This window comes from Cebus imitator, unplaced genomic scaffold (assembly GCF_001604975.1).
Source record: "Cebus imitator isolate Cc_AM_T3 unplaced genomic scaffold, Cebus_imitator-1.0 Scaffold62, whole genome shotgun sequence".
Lineage (NCBI taxonomy): Eukaryota > Metazoa > Chordata > Mammalia > Primates > Cebidae > Cebus > Cebus imitator.
The window spans coordinates 7884201-7907084 of record NW_016107377.1 but is presented as its reverse complement, the minus strand read 5'-3'; the positions used below and the strand labels follow the sequence as shown (position 1 = coordinate 7907084).

The 22884-nt window shown below is 41.2% G+C and overlaps 1 protein-coding gene across 1 annotated transcript in view; it reads left to right on the top strand.

Moving 5' to 3' along the window:
- The first annotated feature begins 2730 nt into the window (after positions 1 to 2730).
- HS6ST3 (heparan sulfate 6-O-sulfotransferase 3) overlaps positions 2731 to 22884 on the top strand; it is a 739085-nt gene continuing 718931 nt past the window's right edge. Inside the window, exon 1 of the mRNA XM_017530056.2 lies at positions 2731 to 3571. Within this exon, the coding sequence (XP_017385545.1) occupies positions 2865 to 3571 (707 nt within the window). The 5' untranslated portion in view covers positions 2731 to 2864. The remainder of the gene's footprint in view (positions 3572 to 22884) is intronic.

Genomic DNA, 22884 nt, shown 5'->3' with positions numbered 1-22884 from the left:
TTTAACAATTATATAATCATTTTATGATCATTATTGCTATTTTTCCCTCTTTCTCGTAACTAATAGACTAGGTGACAAAGTACTGCAGGATGTAGAATTGCTCTGCTTTGCCTATAAAGCCAGGAGGAGAGAGAACATAATTTAATTGTTCTACTGCAATTCTGTTGTCTCTTCCTTCCTCTTGACTCAAATGGTCTCAAGAGGGGAGTGAGAACAGTATGGGCTCTGTTGATGTTAGCTGAACTTCAGTGGTGAAGTGAATGTGTTTCTGGGATATTAGTGGTTTCTAATCTTGGCTTTGCTTTCACCTAGCTTTCCTTGCTTCAGTTTCCTCTTTGAAATGGGATATTATACTTCTCTTATCTCCTTTGAGTGTTGTTCTGAGAAACAAATGAAATAATGGCTGGGAGAGTGCTTTCCACTATACAAATTACCACTAGCATTCTGGTTATCCATTTGGTTAGCTAACAAGGTGATGTTTATCCATGTGATATCAAGCAATTTTATAGGAAATGAGAAGCTTCTTCAATAAGGTAATATAAAAAAGTATAATGATATTTTAGTTAACCGAAGCAGAGGTCTGTATATATTAACCAGACATACGCAGAATATAATTGTTGGGTTTTATTGGTTTTTGTTTTATCACAATTCCTTGCTGTGGAGTGTGGTGTGATGACATTAAGAAGATTTCAAACTTAAGTGAGAGAAAAAGAAATGGACTCAAATAAGCTTTAAAGAAGCTGATTCATCTTACCCAACACCTTTCCTACTAATATAGACTCCTACCTATTAGGAAAGGCACGGGTTGGAGTTGTTTATAGAGTTGAAAACAGAAAGGAAGCAGAGGAGGGAAGTTTTGTTGAGAAGAATTCCACCTGTCTAGAACAATAAAAATAACTTCCTATGGGCAAACTTTGGCGTCCCTGAAAGAGCTCTGGATCTTAACTGATGACTGCAGAGGGGACACCGTGATAAATAGGTGAGATCAGCAGAGTGGCTCGGGAAGAAACAAGCACAGCATGGATTCATAAAGAGACCAGGTGGGAAGGTGGGCTGCTATGAAATATTATAGCACACCTGTGGAATGCCAGGTGGGGTGGACTGCAGCTGGTAGTGTGGCTGGGAGGGACCCATCGGCCTGGGCCAGGCAATCAGACTGCCTGGTCCTCATCTTCAACACATTGCCACTCTCCACTCGGACAATAGGTCGGGCAGTTTTAGGGATTCTGGTGGAGCAGTTACAACAATTTGATCATACATCTATTCACTATCTGAAAAATAGAAGTTGTTATTGAGCAAAGATTTAGTTCTGGGGTAATACTAAATGCAACATCTAGGTGTTTGAGAAATAAAGTTTCCGAAAACATCTGCATACAGATTAGGTCTGATCATGAAATATAGACAAGTTTAAGCCTTACCACCATTGTTGGGAAGGAATAAACCTTGAACATTTAGGAGTTCAATGTCTATTAGTAGAATGTGTTTTTTGTTTTGTTTTGTTTTGTTTTTAGGAGATGATCCCTAAACTCCTTTTTATGTTCTAAGTAACGCATGGTTGAGGGCTGGACTGTCTAGTGCTGAAAGAAAGTGTGTGTTGAACATAGAGACCGATACACAGTAGGTTAATGGATGCTGGTTGAATACAGTTGCATAGTTGGACGCACCAAGTTTGTTGTTAAGGGAGGATCAGCATAAAACTCGAGCACCAGTTAGAATGTCTTGGGTAGAAATTCATAGCAGTCTGGAGCCAGTTTCCTCTGCCGAGAAGGGAACTGCCAACCCGTGTGAAGTCTTGTCTAGGTGAGTCTTCCCGAGCGTGTGCAGGTGTTATTCCTGGGAATAAGGCCGGCCACTGCCAGACGGAGGAGCTGCCCATTTAGAGTTCTCAGATCGCTTACCTCGGGGCCTCTGCTCGCCCCACCTTTGCCTTTCTGCCAAATCTCTCCTCGCTCCAGTGCGAAGGGATTCCCACCCCCAGCTGCCTCCTCCAAACCCAGCGGAGCAGCGGACTCCTCCCCTGGAAACTCCTCCGGGGCTGGGGAAGGCTTTGGCGCATGCTCCGTACCTAGGGCAGGTTTTTGCTGCGGGTAGCAGGGCTCCTGTCACACCGGCTGGCGGGTTGTGGCGGTGCCAGCCTGTGTGTGCGAGTGTGTCTGCGTGCCTGCGCCTGGGCGGACAGCCCCGAGCGGCAGTGCGACTCGCCGGGAGAGGCGTCTCCGCAGAGGCGCCTCGCCCGCTGCCGCTGCGCTGCGCTGCGGGGGCAGCTCTGCAAACTTGCGGCGAGCGCCGTCCGCCCTCGCGGCTTCAGAGCCCCGCGACCTGCCGGCAAAGGCGCCGGGCGCGCGTGCGGGGCGCGGTGCCCGCGGCCGGCCGGGGAGGCGGGACCGGGCCGCGCCTTCGCCCTTCGCCGGCGCCCTGGCGAGCCTCATGAAGCCCCAGCGCTCGCGGCCGCAGCTACCCAGCGGCCCGGCTGCGTGCGGCAGGTCAGGACCCGAACCCCGCTCCTCAGCTCCTGAGCGCCCCCGAGCCGCCGGCGGGATGCCGCGCGTCGCCTGAGAGCGCCGCGCCGGGGCGGGAGCAGGGAGCGGGCCGGCCCGGGCGCCCCCGGGAGCGCAGGGCGCCCCACGCCGCAGCCGCAGCCTAGCGCGCCGGCGCCCGCCTCCCCCGCCCGGCTCGCAGGCCCGGGCTCCGCCAGTCCCGAGGGCCGTGGGGCCGCCAGCCAGCCGCACGCCTCGGCGTCAGGGGCATGGAGGAACGGCGGGCTCCGAGCCGCGCCCCGGAGTCCCCGAAACTTCCGAGCGGGCGCCCGTCTGCCCTGCCGCCGCCTCCGCCGCCGCTTCGCCTGCCGGCCTGAGAGCGGGACCATGGATGAAAGGTTCAACAAGTGGCTGCTGACGCCGGTGCTCACTCTCCTCTTCGTGGTCATCATGTACCAGTACGTGTCCCCCTCCTGCACCAGCTCCTGCACCAACTTCGGGGAGCAGCCCCGCGCGGGGGAGGCCGGCCCGCCAGCCGTTCCGGGTCCCGCCCGCCGAGCTCCGGCGCCGCCTGAGGAGTGGGAGCGGCGGCCCCAGCTTCCCCCGCCGCCCCGGGGGCCGCCCGAGGGGCCTCAGGGGGCCGCGGCGCCGGAGGAGGAGGACGAGGAGCCCGAAGACCCGGAGGAGGAGGAGGAAGAGGAGGAGGAAGACGAGCCGGACCCCGAGGCCCCGGAGAACGGCTCCCTGCCCCGGTTCGTGCCGCGCTTCAACTTCACCCTGAAGGACCTGACCCGCTTCGTGGATTTCAACATCAAAGGGCGCGACGTGATCGTGTTCCTGCACATCCAGAAGACCGGGGGCACCACGTTCGGCCGGCACCTGGTGAAGAACATCCGGCTGGAGCAGCCCTGTAGCTGCAAAGCCGGCCAGAAGAAGTGCACCTGCCACCGGCCTGGCAAGAAGGAGACGTGGCTCTTCTCCCGATTCTCCACCGGCTGGAGCTGCGGGCTGCACGCCGACTGGACGGAGCTAACCAACTGCGTGCCGGCCATCATGGAGAAGAAGGACTGTCCCCGCAACCACAGCCACACCAGGTACTGTCCCCCGCTCTGTCCCGCTTCTTCCTCCCAGCGCCCTGTCCCTCTTCCCCGGTTCCGACCCAGAGCGACCCCTCGCTCCCTGCCCCTGCCGGTGGTTCCCTGGCGTCTTCAGCGGTTGGCGCCGTGGTTTTGGGGAGGGATAAGAAACCTCTGGATAGTGCCCAGGTCCTGAACTCATTCTTCCCCCAGCCCCCACTGCTTCCCGCCACCCCCTGCCTTCACCACCTAAGGTGTTCGGAGTCACTGTGTGAATCCTTCTTGGTGCCTAGTACGCCGTGGCCTCCCTCCCAGTGGACGCTGGAAACGCGTCCTGAAATGGGGAGGGGATCGCCCTCTGGGTTAGAACAGCCTTGTAGAATTGTGACCTTAAGTTTTGGGAGTGCAAACTCAAACCCAGGAAAAGGCAGGGCAGGAGTTTTCCAGGCGTTGCGAAGCCCGAGACGATTATAATCCCTTCATAAGTGGCGTTTGGGTGGCAGCTCAGGAAACAATCAATCCTCTAGATGCCACTTTGAAGACACACGTGCAAATTCCTGCCTCTACCTCAGTAGATAACTCTAATTCTGGAGATGGTCTTTGTTGTCCAGCAGTGCCAGGATTTGGACTCACTTGTGCTCAGAAATATTTCCATTCTCTTCCTAGGCCATTACATCAACTTATTCCAAAAGTACCTGTTAAATACTTATAGGATGCCTCACAGTGTTCTAGGTGCTAAATGAGTATAAAGATAAAATAACATCCCTTGTTTTCAGGGTGGAATGACATTCTTGATCCCCTGCCTCCCACCCTTAAAAAGCAATAATACAGTGGAGAATTAGGAAAGTTAAAAATCTTAATAGCCAATGAAATGGCTTACATTATTAACATGCTTTGAGAGAGGCATGGGCTTAAGAATTTGGTTGAATGCTCTTTCTGCCCATTGCAATTTGAAGACTAATATGACATGCTTGCTCGAGGACAAACATATTAAAAGCTTGGAACACTAGTTCATTGAAGTTTTTATCTTAAAGGTTTCAAACAATTTGGTGTGAGGGAATAGGAATTTAAAAGCTCAAGCTCATTATGTTGATATCAGATAGCTTTTGCATTTGACGTTATAGAAAAGCATCATTTGCTGGAAGCTACCCGTATTCTGGAATTCACCACCACTGAAGCAGCTAATTCTACTTCATTTCTCTAAGAATGAGCAAAATTTCATTATGGGATTTTTTTACTCTGGCAATTTTTCAAATACGTTCCTCCCTGCTCCTTTTCCTGTTTCATGGACATTGGTTAATAAGAAATTGTTTGGATTTGGAATGAGGGCATTAGGCTCTTCCCTTTGTATATTTTATGGATCTTTGCATTTAAATATTTTTAATAGTATATTACTTTAGATCTTGCTACTCTCTTTTAGCTTAAAACAGTTTTTCAATTAAATATTACTTCCAAACCTCCTAACACATAACACGATTACTTCAGTGAGACACAATTTCTGCTACATTTCATTCAACCTTGTACTCTGTGTTTAGATTAATTCCTGATTGACCCCAAAGAGTTTGCTAGACTGCTTCCCAGCTTCCATTTGCACTAAAACTGGAGTCTTACTGATTATCACATAGAAACGTCTGATTACTCTTCAGTACGGGCTGGTGTTATTTTTTCTCCATGTACATAAAAGTCATAGTAAATAGATGAAGATTTTGGAGGAGTTAGAGAAGGATGTAAAATCTAAAAAAATTAGATTTTTGCTTAGTGATGAATAATGCTACCACAGACCCTGCATAGATGGCAACCAGTAAGGTCTCACTTCTATGGGAAATACTTAATATCTCTTTACTCTGTGACTAGGAAATCTCTACCATGACTGTTTAAACATATGATTTCTAGTGTGTGATCAGACTATTTTCTTTATTTAGTAATGAAGCATAAACATTCATTTCTCCCTGAATCACAAGTTAGCAGACAATTAGTCACCCTGTTCTGTTTTTTTTTTTTTTTTTTTTTTTTTTTTTTTTTTTTTGTTTTTTTTTTTTTTTTTCTTTTTTTTAGTATTTTTTTGGTAGTATTTTGCTTGTACCTCACTTTACAATTTGTCTTTCTTTTCCTTCCCACCCTCTCTGTCTTCCCAGTAATTCTCAAGTACTTCCTTGCTCTAGGTACTGTAGGAAGGAATGTATAGTAATTCTCAAGCACTTCCTTGCTCTAGATACTGGAGGAAGGAATGGTTGTGGCATATGTGAAGTGTCCTGCATCAAAAGCTATAGGGAAAAAGTTGAAAGGATGTTAACAGTAGCATCTCTCTAGCAGAGAAGATTGAATTAGTTGTCTGTCATTGTAATGTCTGTGTACAGCATTCTGCAGTCAACTAGATTAGCCTGGATAATGGAGGGTACATTTTCACAATGTAAAATGGCAGATAATCTATTGCTACATAATGGGAACAAGGTTCTACTTCAAATAGGGCTGACTCTAAGCAAAATTGATGAGTAGATCTTGTTGATTTTGGTTCCCTAGTCTCTCTGCTTTTGGTGCCCCCAAAGTACCTCCTCCCAGTTTCACTCAGAGATCAATGCCCTTATGGATGACATAATAAGTGAGAGTAAGGATTATGGAGTCAGATAAATATGGCTCTTGTACTTACTAACTGTGTATCCAGGAGTAAGTTACTCTTTCTGAGTCTCAGCTTCTTCACTTTTAAAGTGTAGATAATAATTAGTATGGCCATTATAGGAGTGTTGTGAGAGCTAAATGAATCAATACATGCAAAATACTTAGCATAGTATAATATGCTGGCATATAGTACTTAATATGTGGATATTCAGTAATACTGCAGTATCAGCTGTAAATTGCAATAATAGTTTCCCTATTCAAGGCCTTCTTCCTAAAAAAAAAACAAAACAAAAAAAACCATGAGATCAGTTTCTTAGAGAAGCACTGTGTAAATGGGTCACCTTACAGAGCTGCCATTTTATGATTACTTGTACTAAGCATCCTAGGTTCCAAACTTAATATGTTGGAAATTATGGACATTTGGGCATCAGTCATTGAAGGGGCAAGGCAGGGAACAGAGTTGGGGGCACACAATATAATTGGATATACATTCTGTTGATAACACAAAAAACTATCCGAAATGGGTGAGAGAGGACATGAGAACATCCAAGACTGAAGAAAGAAGGGGGAAGCCAACTCTGAAAAAAAAAAATACATGCGAACTTGAAGGGGCCATCATATGGATTATGTGGGCCATGAAGGGGCAGGACTCTGGGCTGGTGGTTTGAATCCAGCACAGAGGTAATTTCTGACCACAGAAATTGGTTAGAATACGATGATGGCACATTGGAATGACCTCTTTTATTGTATCACTGATGATTTTTTTCTTATTATTTTTGTGTTGCTTTTTTCCCCTCAGTTATTTCTTTGGAAGGTTTTTCTTTCTTACTTCCTTAATGCTTCCTTATTACTGTATGCCCCTTTATCTGCATGTCCAGAGTCTTAAAAGACTCCTTTTCAGCATTCTTGAGTATGTGTAGAATTTTAACATTTTATGGCTAAGAAAGACTGAGGAGAGAATCTAGTCCCACATTTTTCATGGGGAATCTAACCATAAAAAGGCGAAATGATACAACTAAGGTGTCTTGAGGGAATTCATGTCTTCATTTCATAATTTATATTCAATGTTTTGTTTACTCTCTCTTCTGTTTACTATGAAAAATGTAGTGGAGCATGCCTCAAGCACCTACTTTATGTGCCAGGCACTATGATAGTTCTGGGAATTGAGTTCTGAACATTGGCAGCCCTGTGTAGCCTAGGCTTCATCTTTGGTAAGTAAGTATCACTCCCATTCTTAAATAATGATGGAAAGATATTCTATCTGTATCCTTTTATAGGATAGGATGGCAATTTTTCTCTTTTATGACCTGCATTCTATTGGTTTTGTTAGTGTAGTTTGAACCCTGTGGATGTTATATTAAATAGGACCTTGTGTGTTGCAAGTGATACAAACCTAACTCAAACTTATTTCAACCAGAGGGGAATTATTGGCTTATCCAGTCACGTCACAGGAAGGCAGGGGAGAGGTGGTTTCAGGAACAACTGGAACTGGAGATTTGGGGTCTTTCTTCACATACTTCTTTGTGTATTGATCTCATTCTATCAAATTGGCTAATTCCACAACGTGGGTAAAGGTTCTTCTTCATATCTAATAGCTCCACAAGCTGAGAGAGAAGCAGGCCTTCTTGGAGCTCCAGTTTGAAATTTTGGGGAATGACTCTGGTTAGCCCAGAGTAGAACTTGTGACTATTCTTTCAGTCAATCATTGTGTCCAGGGAGAGAGAGAAGGCCTCTCCTTGTATCACAGAAGCATTTCTATAGTGTGTGTGTGTGTGTGTGTGTGTGTGTGTGTGTGTGTGTGTGTGTGTTTTATGTGGAAGAAGAGGAGCTAGCATAGATACAGCTCCTGGATGGACCATTGGGTTCTGGACAATCTCTCTAACGGTTTCAGCTGTCAGTGCAAATACATGAGAAATAAATGAAACTTCAGATCTCTTTTTTGTATTCCACTTAGGAAAAATTTTAGGTCAAACTGCAACTTGAATTTATTTGCAGCATCTGGAAACCATCTCATATGAGAATTAATTGAAATAATGTATAATATTTAATATGGAGATGAGAAAAATGAGGAGAGACGTAAAGCCTGCCTTCAAATAGTGAAAGGAGAGAGATGTGGAAGGTGAAGGAGACTTGTTCTGTATTGCTCCAAAGGAGAGAACTAGGATAAGAAGTGATGAGATTTCAACTCAGAGTAAGAAAGAACTTAATAAAATTTATAACTGTCTAGAAAGAGCATGAACTCTTTTGTGCTCTTTTATCAGTAAAAACTTTAGGAATGCCTGGTTAACTACTGATGTTGTAAAAGGAACTTCTTCTTGGGGAAGGGCTTAGCCTGAATGGCCTTTTATTTTAAGTTTCATTAGTTCTAATCTAAGCTGAGTGCAGGGTATCTTTCTTCCTCTACTTCCTACCCCATACATAGAAAAGAAAAAAAGGATTATAAATTAACTAGTCCTCTAGCATTTGTAAATATTTCTACTGAGGAAACTTTTTGTCAAGTCTGATGGTATAGACTGTTTTACACATTCAGGGCCAAAAGCAATAAATGGGTGCTGTGTATTAGGTTGTCTGCTTCTTAATAATAAGTTTAAAAAGATAAGATGAGAAAATATAACACACCTTGCCACAAAAACCAGAACCACTTTGAAACATTATCTGTTTACTGCTTTTCCTTTAGACAGCAGGCTAAATACGTATATAAGGAGGTTACAGAGCCCTGTTTCAAAGACTAGAATATTATGGCCTGTACTGCTTTCGAAAGCATAATCTGTTTGATGTCTCTTCTAATTAGAATTGTTGAACTGCCAAGAAGGTTAATTTTTACCATAAGGTTTTTGTAGTATAAAACTAAAGAGCAGTGTAAAATAAAGAGATATGAGATTGTTCTGTCTGTAGGCTGTATCTACTGGTTTGTTCATTATAGGGTCTCCTAAAGTATTGCTTCTGTTTCAAACCAACAATATTTGCTAGAAATCAGAAAGATGTTAAACCCTTCCAGTTTTTTGAGTAGTGAAGACATAAATTGAAAGTAGTAAATGGTAATAGATGACTTATGCTTCTGCCTTTTTCTTGATCGTTACCTTGGAATTTTTGATTGCGTTAATTTTAGGGAAATAGAAATGCTCTTGTAATAGTTAGAAGTGAGGTAAATTTAGCTGCCAACAATGTGGATTTGCTTAGACTCTTATATTATTATTCCCCAAAGCTAATTATTATCATCTCATTTTGACTAAAGACAATCAGAAGCTTATGGCATTTGAAAGTTATTTATGCATGGTAACGAACTAAACAGTTTAATTGAGACTGGCAAATCCTAATGTGATTTTAAGAGCCATGAAATAAATGATCGGGCCAAGAAATAGGTTCAGTATGAAAACAATTAGATGGAAAATCCAAATTAATATTTTGTAGTAATCACTTATCTTGTTTTTGAGTTTGTTAGATTGTAGATATCATTTATAAATTCCCTGTTGATTTTAATTGGCTAATACAACTTTGTTTAAATTATAGCTAAGCATTCATGTATTGGGAAGTATAATAAACATTTTTTAACTTGGACAGTGTTATTTGTTTATATCTTCCTCTGGCAAATACAGTTGCTCAGTAAGACACTTGTAAAGTGTCCAGCACAGAAATTAATTTATAAAAGATTCTCAACAAATGTCAACTTTTAGATTACTTTGAAAACGTATCAGCATAACTTGACAAGATTGTGTTCTTTGAAATATGGAATTATCGAAAGTTTTTGTGTCATGACTCTGTTACTTCAGGTGCAAATTCTAATTATTAGTGGTTGCCTTCCATAATTAGCAAGATGCCCACTCCCCAGATTCTCTAGAAGTAGAGTAGAAGTAAGTATGAAGACCGGAGATTATTGGACTACTTGAGGGGGTTTCTCCTTTTAGACTCTATGCCATACATCAGAAATTCATTTGGTTACAAACAGATGTATTTGCCTCTTGAAAAGATTAATGTAATCATTCATTTGAGCTTTAGAAAAAAAGAAGCAGGCTAAACTGAGAGGATGTGAACTCTGATGTAGGGTGGGAGGATGAGAAGGAATATATTAATATAATCGCTGGTGCATATAGATGCTGGATTACTACTTGTCAAAGCCAGATGGTTGAGGTGGTGGTGGTTGGAGATCGTAATATTGGAGAACAATAGAAAGAGATGATAAATTAGGAAAAAGACTTCAAGAGAGTTTGGAGGAAAACAATGACAAATTTATCAGGCACTGAAAATCATGTGAATGCTTGATTTGTGAATGTAATTGGGTAATGTTCAAAAGCATGGGCTCTGGCCAGGCATGGTGGCTCACACCTGTAATCCCAGTACTTTGGGAAGCCAGAGGTAGGTGGGTCTCTTGAGCCCAGGAGTTTGAGACCAGCCTGGGCAACATTGTGAAACCCCACATCTAAAAAACTAAGATAATAAAGTAAAATAATAAAATAAAATAAAATAAAATAAAAGCATGGACTCTGAAGTTAAACTTCAGTAAGTGATTCAGCCACTTAGCATCATGTGGCCCTGGGTTAAGTCAGTTACCTGCTCTGCACTTCAGTTTCCTTCTCTGGAAAATGGCAGTAAGAAGAGCACTATCTCATGGTGAGCTTTGGTAACTGATGTGGAACTCTTAGGACAGAGCCTGACACATAGTGTGGAAATCATAAAAGAGTTAGCTATTGTTATTTTCTCTTGAGACTTGTCTCATACATATATGTTGTTTTTATGTAAAAATAAAATGATAGCTAAACCTGCACCATGTTTTTTGTATTTGGGACTTCTCTTCCTGAATAGTGTAAAAATGAATTTTCAAGGTGTCAAAAGGGAAGCCATAAATGACAAAAGTCAATGTTAATTCTTAGGATGCTGTGGATATTCAGTGGGGGCTCAGTCCCAGAATGGAAACTCGCAGTCTTTTTTTTCCCCTCAGCATATAGTTCTATTTTTTATGGGAAATTAATGAAAGAGCAATAAAAATGTTTAGACATATACAATTAAATTCATATATGAAGCAATCCTGCAGTGAAATTGAGTTAGTTGCCTGTGGGCACATAAATATTTGTAGTTCATTGCTATTATTAATATCTTACCATGCTTTTATTGGTAAGTACTGTGTCATTTGTTTTCAGAACCTTGCATTTGACATTGTGTATTTATGTTTGCCCCCACTTTCTAGTTTCTTTATAGACATAAGAGGGTATAAATGCTAGCCACCTCGATGTCCTTGGTATTTATTTATTAGATTTACAGAGTATTTCTTCCAAATAATTAAAGGTTCTGGATGTTTAAGTGTAAACCTGAGAGATGGCGTCTGTATTTTGGGGACTCTGGAAACGTGTAGAATTTTATGAGTTTACTTCAAATGTGAAAACATAGACCTAGAAAGAAGAGTAAATGTGATTTTAAAGAGAGACGTGGTAACTTAATGTGTATGTGTAAATCTGAAGGTAAGAGCCCTATAATATAGTAAAGAACAAAGTGACATGCCAAGGAAGAGATAACAGATAGTGATCATGTAAAGCATAAATTAGAAGAATAGTACAAATGAGGGAGAGAAGAAGAACAAAAGTAGTCAAGGTAAAGAACTGAATCAGAAAAAAAAAAAAAAAAAACTGAATCGGAAAGAAGGTAACACTGAACGTAGAAGACAGAAATTTATCAGGTATGCAATGGTTTGTCTCATTAGTGCAGTTATGGGAAGTAATCCACTATCCAGAAGGCTATCTGATTTGGAAGGCAAGTGTATTTAAATGCTGCGAATGTGTATTTATCTACTTATACATTCTTTTTCTGTGTCATACAGCTGTTTTAAAGCATTGATAGCTTTATAGGTCCTGGCAGCAAGTAGAGGCGCACTTTGGGATTTCAAATGAATTAGTTTGAGAGGTATGGACAGGGATAGGGAAACCAATATTGGACCTCAAGGTACCTTGCAACCAGTAACAAGGGGAAACTGTTAACCCCACTGGATGTGAAGTGGCAGAAGGAGAGAATGGTGTTAGCAGTATTCATGGCCTGCTGGAGGCTAACAGGAGTGCTAGTTTCAGTAGTAGGAGGGAGCGGAAGGAGAAACTTCTGGAGAGGAGATGTTTGCAGAAGGCAGCCACTGCTAGAGCTGTAGAGTGGAGGCCAGGAGAAAGCAGTGAGAGCACTTTCTCCTCCCACCTGTTCATTTCCCTCTGTTGTCTTCCACAGAGTGAATCCACTTAGAAGTGAAAGGGCAAGAGAGCTAGCTGATGCATTCCGTGGCCTTCAGCAATGGCAGAGAATGATAGAGAATGGATTTGGAGTCCAGTGATGGGAGGGATGAAAATGGAGACTAATTGCACGGTGTCTAAAAATAGTTTGAAATTTCTTCTAATTCAGTTTATGGATGCCCTGGTTGTGTTCTACAAATGAGACTGAGAACAGATACCCCATATGTTAGTACCTGTACCACATGTTTTCTGCATGGACGATTAGTCTCCACCTAAAGAATCATGAGTGCAGCAAAGGGCCACTCACCGAAGGAACAGGTACCACAGACAAAGTGACTTTTTGCTGAGTAATAAAAATAATACTAATTTGGGTGTTTGTCATCTTAGTACCCCAGAATCATCTGATAATAGTGACAGATTTGGCCAGTTGTATCTGCATCATGATGCACAGTAGACAACACACATTTTATAAATTTGAAGTTACATGACAATATTAGTTAAGGCGTGGCAAGTAGCTTGCAAAACTGGCTGTAGTTTGCAAAAACATTTATGAGATGAGACCCTTTCTGTTGCTTAGATTTTCTTCCAAGAGCATTAGAATTCTCTAGAGTAGTTTGTGAGCTTTAAGTCTCTAAAGGTAATAGGTGAGGGAAGAAATACATTGTGTCATGTTTGAAACTATCCTCATATTTTTAGTTACAATTTTAAAGGACTTTTGAAATGATGTTTCCATATTTATTTTTGTCTATAGGTGGTACATCTATTGAGATTGGTACATGTATGTCACGTTCATTACTCCCATCCATATTAAGGGATTTTGAGTGCTGGAACAGTGTCATCCGTGGAAAATATATCAACCTGAATCCTCTTTGTCATTGTACCACCTTACACATAGCTGTCTTTTTGCTTCTCTCTTGCTCTCTCTCTCTTGTGCATGCACATACACCATTTTATGACATAGAATCATCAATGGCTTGTAAACAGAAGGATCATTTTCAGGTCCTTGTCTCTGTGTGAAGAGTCACTTGCCACAAAAAATTGCCTGAGAAATTGTTTTCTGCTGGCTATGAAAGTTATTAGTTCTAAGGAATGTGCACTCTGTTGAACCGAATTTAAGTCCAGTTAATTTAAAAAATCTGGAAGAGGCCGGGCGCGGTGGCTCAAGCCTGTAATCCCAGCACTTTGGGAGGCCGAGGCGGGTGGATCACGAGGTCAAGAGATCGAGACCATCCTGGTCAACATGGTGAAACCCCGTCTCTACTAAAAATACAAAAAAAAAATTAGCTGGGCATGGTGGTGCATGCCTGTAATCCCAGCTACTCAGGAGGCTGAGGCAGGAGAATTGCCTGAACCCAGGAGGCGGAGGTTGCGGTGAGCCGAGATCTCGCCATTGCACTCCAGCCTGGGTAACATGAGTGAAACTCCGTCTCAAAAAAGAAAAAAAAAAAAAATCTGGAAGAGATATCAGAGGAGGTATTTTTTTTCCTCACTTGGCTTCCTTGAGTTTTTTGTCCCTTCTGTATATTCGATGAAAGAAGTGGACTAAGGGATATTTCCATTTGTAATATTTCTATGAATAAACATTTCTGTCACTACTTTGATTGATACATGCCAAAAGTACTTGTGTATAAAAACTTCTCACAACGTGAAGGAACCTATGTACTTTGGAAGTGTCCAACTTATTATTGGGTGCATTCTTAAAAAATTTAAAAATATTTGCTAGCCGGACGTGTTGGCAGGCGCCTGTAGTCCCAGCTACTTGGGAGGCTGAAGCAGGAGAATTGCTTGAACCTGGGAGGAAGAGGTTGCGGTGAGCCGAGATTGCGCTACTGCACACCGGCCTGGGTGACAGAGTGAGACTCCATCTCAAAAAAAGAAAAAAAAAAAATTGTGAACTCTCATGGACCATTCTTTGTCTTTTAAATTCAGACTTAAGCCTAAAACACCACTGCAGATAATTTCTTGGCTTTGAAGGTTTTATTCTCCAAGTTCCTTATGTGTGCTGTAAAGAATAATTAATGTAATGAAAAAATCAATACTGTGTATAAATTATTTAGGCTTTACTATCATTGTAATTTTCTCTTCAACACCTATTGATCGGCAACAATTCATTTGTTAATTTCTTCCTAATAAGATATTCATTGTATTAGGTCTGTAGTAGTGCTGTCCCTGCACTTTCGCAAGCAAGTCATGAATTACTAATGACACATGGAACAAGTTAACTTGCTAGTGAGTGGTATGAGATGGAAAACAGGCAAGGGGAGTGATTTGAAATGCAGTCCTATAGAAACACTGTGTAGGCGGACAACTGCTAATAATTAAATAAGTATACTCTTACAGGATATTAATTTGTACTTTAAAATTTCATGGGTATGAGTTTTTCTTGGCATATATGTGTTTTCTTTTTAAAATTAATTTTAAAATCCATGATTCTCTTTTTTTGAGAGTGGGGTGGAGGGGATGCTTTTCCCTACCATTTACAGTAGTGCCTTGAAAATGATGGTTATTAAATGATGCTTTGACAGTTGATAACAGAATTACCTCAGAGAGTAGGAAAAATCTGAAACCTTTTTGAAACCCAAAAAGAGATGAGTCCAAGAAGAAATCAAACTGCCAAATTCATGGCAAAGAGAACTTTTGCATTGGATAATTTGACAGAGTGGCATGTAGAAAAGAGCTCTAAATTTGTAATCAGGCAACCAGGGTTTGAATCTGGGCTTCCTCACTTACTTGTTCACTTATTTATTATATCACTTCCTGCCAACACATCAGTTTCCTGAGGTTGGTGAGTGTGTGGTCTTCTCAATATCATCAGTGCCTGGAGTAGTGCCTGGTACATAATGGCTGTCAAACACATGTTGACTGAATAAATGAAAGAATGAAACAAAGCAAGCGTAAATACATTTACTAATTTATTAGACAATTTGGATAAGAATGTGTGTTCTATATCCTGTTTTTGGGAATTGTGGGGTGAGAAAATGACTATGAAGGCACTTTGTAAATTATATAGTACTGTGCTATACAAATTTAAATTTATATTGACGTAAGAAGGCTTTTGATATAAAATGGAAAAGGAAGGAGAGTTGGATTTTGAAAATGCAATGAATATGTAATTCAGCTTTCATCGAGCATTTCAAAACACTGGAATGACAAAGATGAAGTTGAAAATATGCAAAATACACATTTAGCTCAACAACTTGTTAGAGTAATGAGCAGTTCCTTTTAAAAGAGGACATTCTATGTCATAAATGACTTACCTAAGTGAATAAGTCTTTCCCTTAGACTACCAGGAAACCTTTTTTCCTACTACGGATTTGGCATAGATCAAGGTTTGAACATTTTTTTTTTTTTTTCTTTTTTTCATTGCTTTACCCTTTTGACAAAATTATCATAAAATTAATATTTTAAATTTTGTGTTCATGACTGTAAATTAGATATAATTTATAGCTGTAGGTTAATATATCCAGAAGGTGACCTGAGAATGTTATTTTTCGTTACTTAAGAAAATGAGGAAAATTTCTGTTTTAAGAAATCTGTTGAATTGTTCTATACATACTTGGTTTTGCAGTTAATTACAAAGAGAGCAAGAATTTACTTTAGAATAGAAAATAAAATCTTCCAGAATCTACAGTTTGCAATGCAATAAAAAATCTACTAGCAGAATAATTTTTGCTGCTTTTTAAATATGTGTGTGTGTGTGTGTGTGTGTGTGTGTGTGTGTGTGTGTATATATGTGTGTGTGTGTGTGTATATATAGTTGTACTTTAGGTTCTGGGGTACATGTGAAGAACATGCAGGATAGTTGCATAGGTACATACATGGCAATGTGGTTTGCTACCTCCATCCCCATTATCTGTATCTGGCATTTCTCCCCATGTTATCCATCCCCAACTCCCTACCCCCCATCATCCTTCCCCTAGTCCCCCCCACTACAGACCTCAGTGTGTGATGCTCCCCTCCCTGCATCTATGTGTTCTCATTGTTCAGCACCTGCCTATGAGTGAGAACATGTGGTGTTTGATTTTCTGCTCTTGTGTCAATTTGCTGAGAATGATGGTTTCCAGATTCATCCATGTCCCTACAAAGGACATGAACTCATCATTTTTCATGGCTGCATAGTATTCCATGGTGTGTATGTGCCACATTTTCCCTGTCCAGTCTATCATGGATGGGCATTTGGGTTGGTTCCAAGTCTTTTTTATTGTAAACAGTGCCACAATGAACATATGTGTGCATGTGTCTTTATAATAGAACAATTTATAATCCTTTGGATATATACCCAGTAATGGGATTGCTGGGTCAAATGGAATTTCTATTTCTAGGTCCTCGAGGAATCGCCACACTGTCTTCCACAATGGTTGAACTAATTTACACTCCCACCAACAGTGTAAAAGTGTTCCTGTTTTTCCCCATCCTCTCCAGCATCTGTTGTCTCCAGAGTTTTTAATGATCGCTTTTCTAACTGGCGTGAGATAGTATCTCAATGTACTTTTGATTTGAATTTCTCTAATGACCAGTGATGATGAACATTTTTCATATGTTTGTTGGCCTCATAAATGTCTTCTTTTGAAAAGTGTCTGTTCATATACTTTGCCCACTTTTGAATGGGTTTATTTGTTTTTTTCTTGTAAATCTGTTTTACTTCTTTAGAGATTCTGTATATAAGGCCTTTGTCAGATGGGTAGATTGCAAAAATTGTTTTCCCATTCTGTTGTTTGCAAGTTCACTCTAATGATTGTTTCTTTTGTTGTGCAGAAGCTCTGGAGTTTAATGAGATCCCATTTGTCTATTTTGGCTTTTGTTGCCAATGCTTTTCGTGTTTTAGTCATGAAGTCCTTGCCTATGCCTATGTCCGGAATGGTTTTGCCTACGTTTTCTTCTAGGATTTTTATGGTGTTAGGTCTTATGTTTAAGTCTTTAATCCATCTGGAGTTAATTTTAGTGTAAGCTTTCAGGAAGGGGTCCAGTTTCTGCTTTCTGCACATGGGTAGCCGGTTTTCCCAACACCATTTATTAAACAGGGAATCTTTTCCCCATTGCTTGTTTTGTCAGGTTTGACAAAGATCAGGTGGTTGTAGATGTGTGGTGTTGCCTCCGAGGCCTCTGTTCTATTCCATTGGCCTATATCTCTGTTTTGGTACCAGTACCCTGCTGTTTTGATAACTGTAGCCTTGTAGTATAGTTTGAAGTCAGGTAGTGTGATGCCTGTCGCTTTGTTCTTTTTGCTTAGAATTGACTTGGCTGTGTGGGCTCTCTTTTGGTTCCATATGAAGTTTAAGGTGTTTTTTTCCAGTTCTGTGAAGAAGGTCATTGGTAGCTTGATGGGTATAGTGTTGAATCTGTTAATTACTTTGGGCAGTATGGCCCTTTTCACGATATTGATTCTTCTTAACCATGAGCATGGAATGTGTCTCCATCTGTTTGTATCCTCTCTTATTTCCTTGAGCAGTGGTTTGTAGTTCTCCTTGAAGAGGTCCTTTACGTTCTTTGTTAGTTGTATTCCTGGGTATTTTATTCTCTTTGTAGCAATTGTTAATGGCAGCTCGTTCTTGATTTGGCTCTCTTTGTTTTTTGTGTATAGGAATGCTTGTGGTTTTTGCACATTGATTTTGTATCCTGAGACTTTGCCTAAGTTGCTTATCCATTTCAGGAGATTTTGGGCTGAGACAATGGGTCTTCTAGATATACAATCATGTTGTCTGCAAATAGAGACAATTTGACTTCCTCCTTTCCTATTTGAATACCCTTTATTTCTTTTTCTTGCTTGATTGATCTGGTTAGAACCTCCAGTACTATATTGAATAGGAGTGGTGAGAGAGGGCATTGTTGTCTAGTGCCAGATTTCAAAGGGAAGGTTTCCAGTTTTTGCCCATTCAGTATGATATTGGCTGTGGGTTTGTTGTAAATAGCTTTTATTATTTTGAGATACGTTCCATCGATACCTAGTTTATTGAGAGTTTTTAGCATAAAGCGCTGTTGAATTTTGTCGAAGCCCTTCTCTGCATTTATTGAGATAATAGTGTGATTTTCGTCTTTGGTTCTGTTTATGTGGTGAATTATGTTTATAGACTTGCGTACGTTGAACCAGCCTTGCATCCCTGGGGTGAAGCCTACTTGATCATGATGGATAAGCTTTTTCTTGTGCTGTTGCAATTGGTTTGCCAGTATTTTATTGAAGATTTTTGCATCAATGTTCATCATGGATACTGGCCTGAAGTTTTCTTTTCTTGCTGAGTCTCTGCTGGGTTTTGGTATCAGGATGATGTTGGTCTCATAAAATGATTTGGGAAAGATTCCCTTAAATTTTGCTTCTTAATGAGCTGGTTTTCATATGTGTGGCCTAGTACTGATCAACTCCAGGATATGAAAGATTTCCATGGCTTAAGACCTAGAAGTACATGGAACTCCTGGGCTGGGGTGAGGCTTGCAGGAAGGTCAGTAAGCTGATAGAAAACCCTAAGATTCACAGTGTGATGTTTCAGGCTTTGCACCTGTACTCTGATCACTGGCTTCTGCACTTTTGAAGGGAAAGTGACTCTGAAGGGACTGCCTTTCCTAGGGTTAGTTAATTCCTAGCATTAGTAAATGACTCACCTTCTACCATATTTTTCATATGCAAACCAACCATTGCAGAGCCTACACCCCTAACTACTTTCTTTAATGGGCTCTTATAATACAGGCCCACCCTGCCTTAATCACTCCAGGGCCAAATACCAGACAACTAGGGAAGCTCCTGTGCCCCAGGGCCTGTTGAAATGATTCAAAGTGGCCAGTCCTAAACCTGCTTACCCTGTCTCACTGGTTTCTTTCCATGGAAACCACAATAAAGGCTCTTGCCCATGTTTTCCCCTCTCCCTCTGGCTCTTGACTGACCCATAAGTCCCTTTGTGGCCTGGTGTGGTGTGGCCTGCCTCTTATTTCCAGGGATCTCCCAGGAGCATAAAATGCTTCTTCCTTCTTGATGGTTGTTTATGTGTCTGCCTGTGTCTTACTGTACTTGACTAGAGAATCCTGGGTATCCTTAAAACAGTTAACAAGATTGTAATTCAAGGACAGGACAAATAATGTAATTAACCAAAGGCACAAAGGTGGTTAAAAAAAAAAAAAAAGAAGGAAAAGAAAAGTGCAAAAGCCATTGATCAGAGTACAGGTGCAAAGTCAAATTGAGACTAGACATAGGATTAGACTAATTTGTGCTTTCACACCCATGGTGAGGATCATGGATTGGTGTGAGAGATTGGAGTGGGATCCAGTCTCCATGTCAAATGGTTCCAAGCTGTAGAAGGACATGGCTGTAGGAGGAGGGAGGGAGAGAAGGGAAAGGTTTATAGCTGTGAAACCCAGCAAAACCTGACACAGACACTTCCTTATAATTTAAGTAATGTTATAGGCCAGGCACCAGGCTCATGCCTATAATCCCAGCACTCTGGGAGGCTGAGGCGGGCAGATCACTTGAGATTAGGAGTTCAAGACCAGTGTGGCCAACATGGTGAAACCCTGTCTCTACTAAAAATACAGAAATTATCTAGACATGGTGGTGGGCACAGCTGCTTGGAGGCTGAGGCAGGAGAATCGCTTGAACCCAGGAGGCAGAGGTTGCAATGAGCTGAGATCGCACTAGAGTGGGTGACAGAGTGAGATTCTGTCTCAAAAAAAAAAAAAGTTATAAAATATTGAATGGTTGGTGAGAGAGATAAAATAATGTTTAATTTTGAAGTTATTTCTTTTTATTATTATTATTTATAAAGGAAAGAAGTTTAATTGACTCACAGGTCTGCATTGCTGGGGAGGCGTCAGGAAACTTACAATCATGTCAGAAGGCAAAGGAGAAGCAGGTACCTTCTTCACAGGACAATAGGACAGAACGAATGTAAGCAGGAGAAATTCCAGACACTTATAAAATCATCAGATCTCATGATAACTCACTCACTATCACAAGAATAGGATGGGGACCCACATATATGATCCAACTACCTCCACCTGGTCCTGCTCTTGACATGTTGGGATTATAGGGATTACAATTCAAGATGAAATTTGGGTGGGGACACAGAGCCAAACCATATCAGCCACAGACCCTAATTAATCTTGAACTTGAAATAATTTTAGGGTTGCCTCTCTAGTATGAGAATTGTCAGTGATGATTCTTTTTAACCACTTGTGACAAAGAATGAGTTTGGTAAGACTGAGTATAAACTGTAAGTTAACAGATTTTCTTTATAGAAGAGCAAAGGCTCTAGCTGTCTGTCTTAGCAAAATATATATCAAGTCCAGGCACAGTGGCTTATACCTGTAATCCCAGCACTTTGGAGGCCGAGGCGGGTGGATCACCTGAGGTCAGGAGTTCAAGACCAGCTTGGTCAACATTATGAAACCCCTGAAGTTATTTTCTTTCTGTCACTAGCTAGATTGATTGGCTCATTCATGCTTGTACATTGCCCAATACCAAGCCCTGTAAAGAATACGAATTGAATAGAAGGCTTGGTTCTGGCTCGAAAAGAATGAAATCATCGTTATGTCATTATGGATAAAAGGACTTGAAAATATTTACATCACAACATTTAAGTTAATTTCTGGTATTGTAATCAGAACTATCTGTAAAAGTGCTGAAGAAGCCATTTGCAGGAATGAACAAGGCAGGCAATGAAGGGTTCGTACTGACTGAAGTGATGGGGTAATATCCAGTTGGTTGTAGAGCTGGATTCAATGTGAAATTTAGAATTACTTAAAACTCTTAAATAATAGTAGTTGTTAAAGTATGAATACATCTAATAATTCTCTGATATGCTTTCCTTCAAGAGGTGAAGCTTAATGCATCCCTTCATGCCCAGTATTAGCTTTAATGACTTCATTCTAATGAATAGAATACAACCAAAGAGGAAATGAGATGCCCCTTCTGAGTTTAGGTTATAAAAGGACTGTGGCTTTTGTTTTGGTGGACATGTTCTCTCTCTGTCTGTCTGTCTATCTGTCTGTCTGTCTGTCTGTCTGTTTCTCTGTCTCTCTCTCTCTCTCCACTTACTCTGAGGGAAGCTGTTCTCAGTGGCACTATAGAGAAACCTACTTGCCAAGAAGTTGAAGCCTCCTTCCAACAACAGTATGAGTGAGCTTGGAAAAGGATCCCTTGTCCCCAGTCAGCTCATTACAAACTATAGCCTTGTGAGAGACCCTGAGCCCGATATGACCACTAACAACAACAACAACAAAAAAAACAAAGTAGGCTGATATTTTTAAGATGATGAGCAACAATCCAATCACAGAGCACAGGAAGGATCTAATCTATCTTTTCCCCTTTTTAACCAAATGAAGACAGCATATTTGAGTACAGATACAGGATAGTTGGTGGAATCGATAGTTGAAAGATGAGATAGTTTTAATCTGATTGCATCTCTTTTCTCTGTGAAGTTTAAAGCAAGGTCATTAGCTGAGAGCTGTGAGGAAAGGGAAGGAATGTCGGAAATATGAGAAGAGCAGAGATGTGAATAATTATCTTAGAAGTTGGGAAAACACATTTCCTAGGGAAGTAAGTTGTCTGGCAGTATTGAGTTCTGTTTTGAGATCTGTGATTATACATTTGAAATCAGTCCAGTTAGAGTGGTTCTGTGATTTTCTTCAGTAACATTTAACTGTTCGGGTAGAGGCAAAATTACACAATTGGGTTTAACCAGCACAGAAGTTTTACCCAGTGAAGAGCAAGGGAGTTAATGGATGTTTGCAAGGGAGCATTTTAGTGCCAGATCATGTCATTTAGGCTGGTTGGGAGTTAAGCAAGGATAAGAGGGTAGGTGATAGATAAGAAAAATGGTAGAGTCAACATTGTATGTCAAGATTGATGGTAGAATGGGGGTTGTAGGAGTAGGAGTGCTAGAGAGTTGGTATAAGTGTGCTGGACTATAGGAGATAATGGTCAAAGAAAGGGGTGTTTGAAATTGAGATGCTGGAGTGGAGGCTATTCCTTGTATGGTTTCTGTAAGTGAATGCCTGAGATGGAGAAATGAGCAATTGTTGGAGCTAAGAAGGCAAAAGAATAGTCGGGACAAGGTGTTGGATGGGTTATCCATGAGAATGTTGACATTAAAAATGGTGGTAAGTGAAGAGTTGCAGGGGAATGTAGAGTTGGACCTCCTGGTGCTGCAGGTCAGGAGATCCACAGTGCTAGCCTCAGGGGTGAAGGGTGACAATGATATGACAAGTGCTGCAGAATATTGTAGGAATGTAATTATTCTTTCCCCTGTGAGTCAGACTTCTAAGCTGTTCAGTATTGCAGGAGGGTGGGAAGGAAAGGGATAAAGGGCAGAGAAGAGAGCAGAAAATAAAAAAATAAGAAAGATAGAAAAGAAGTAGCCACAGGAAGTTAAAAAAAAGCATTGGAAGAACCTGAATCCTGCTCTGTAGAAAAGGGTAAAAAGCTCCTCATCCCTGAGCATCCCATCAGGCTCATGGGAACCCCAGGACAGCAAGAGGTCACAGGGCAGCATTCAATGAAAGGGTAAACCTGTGACATCCGCTCCTATC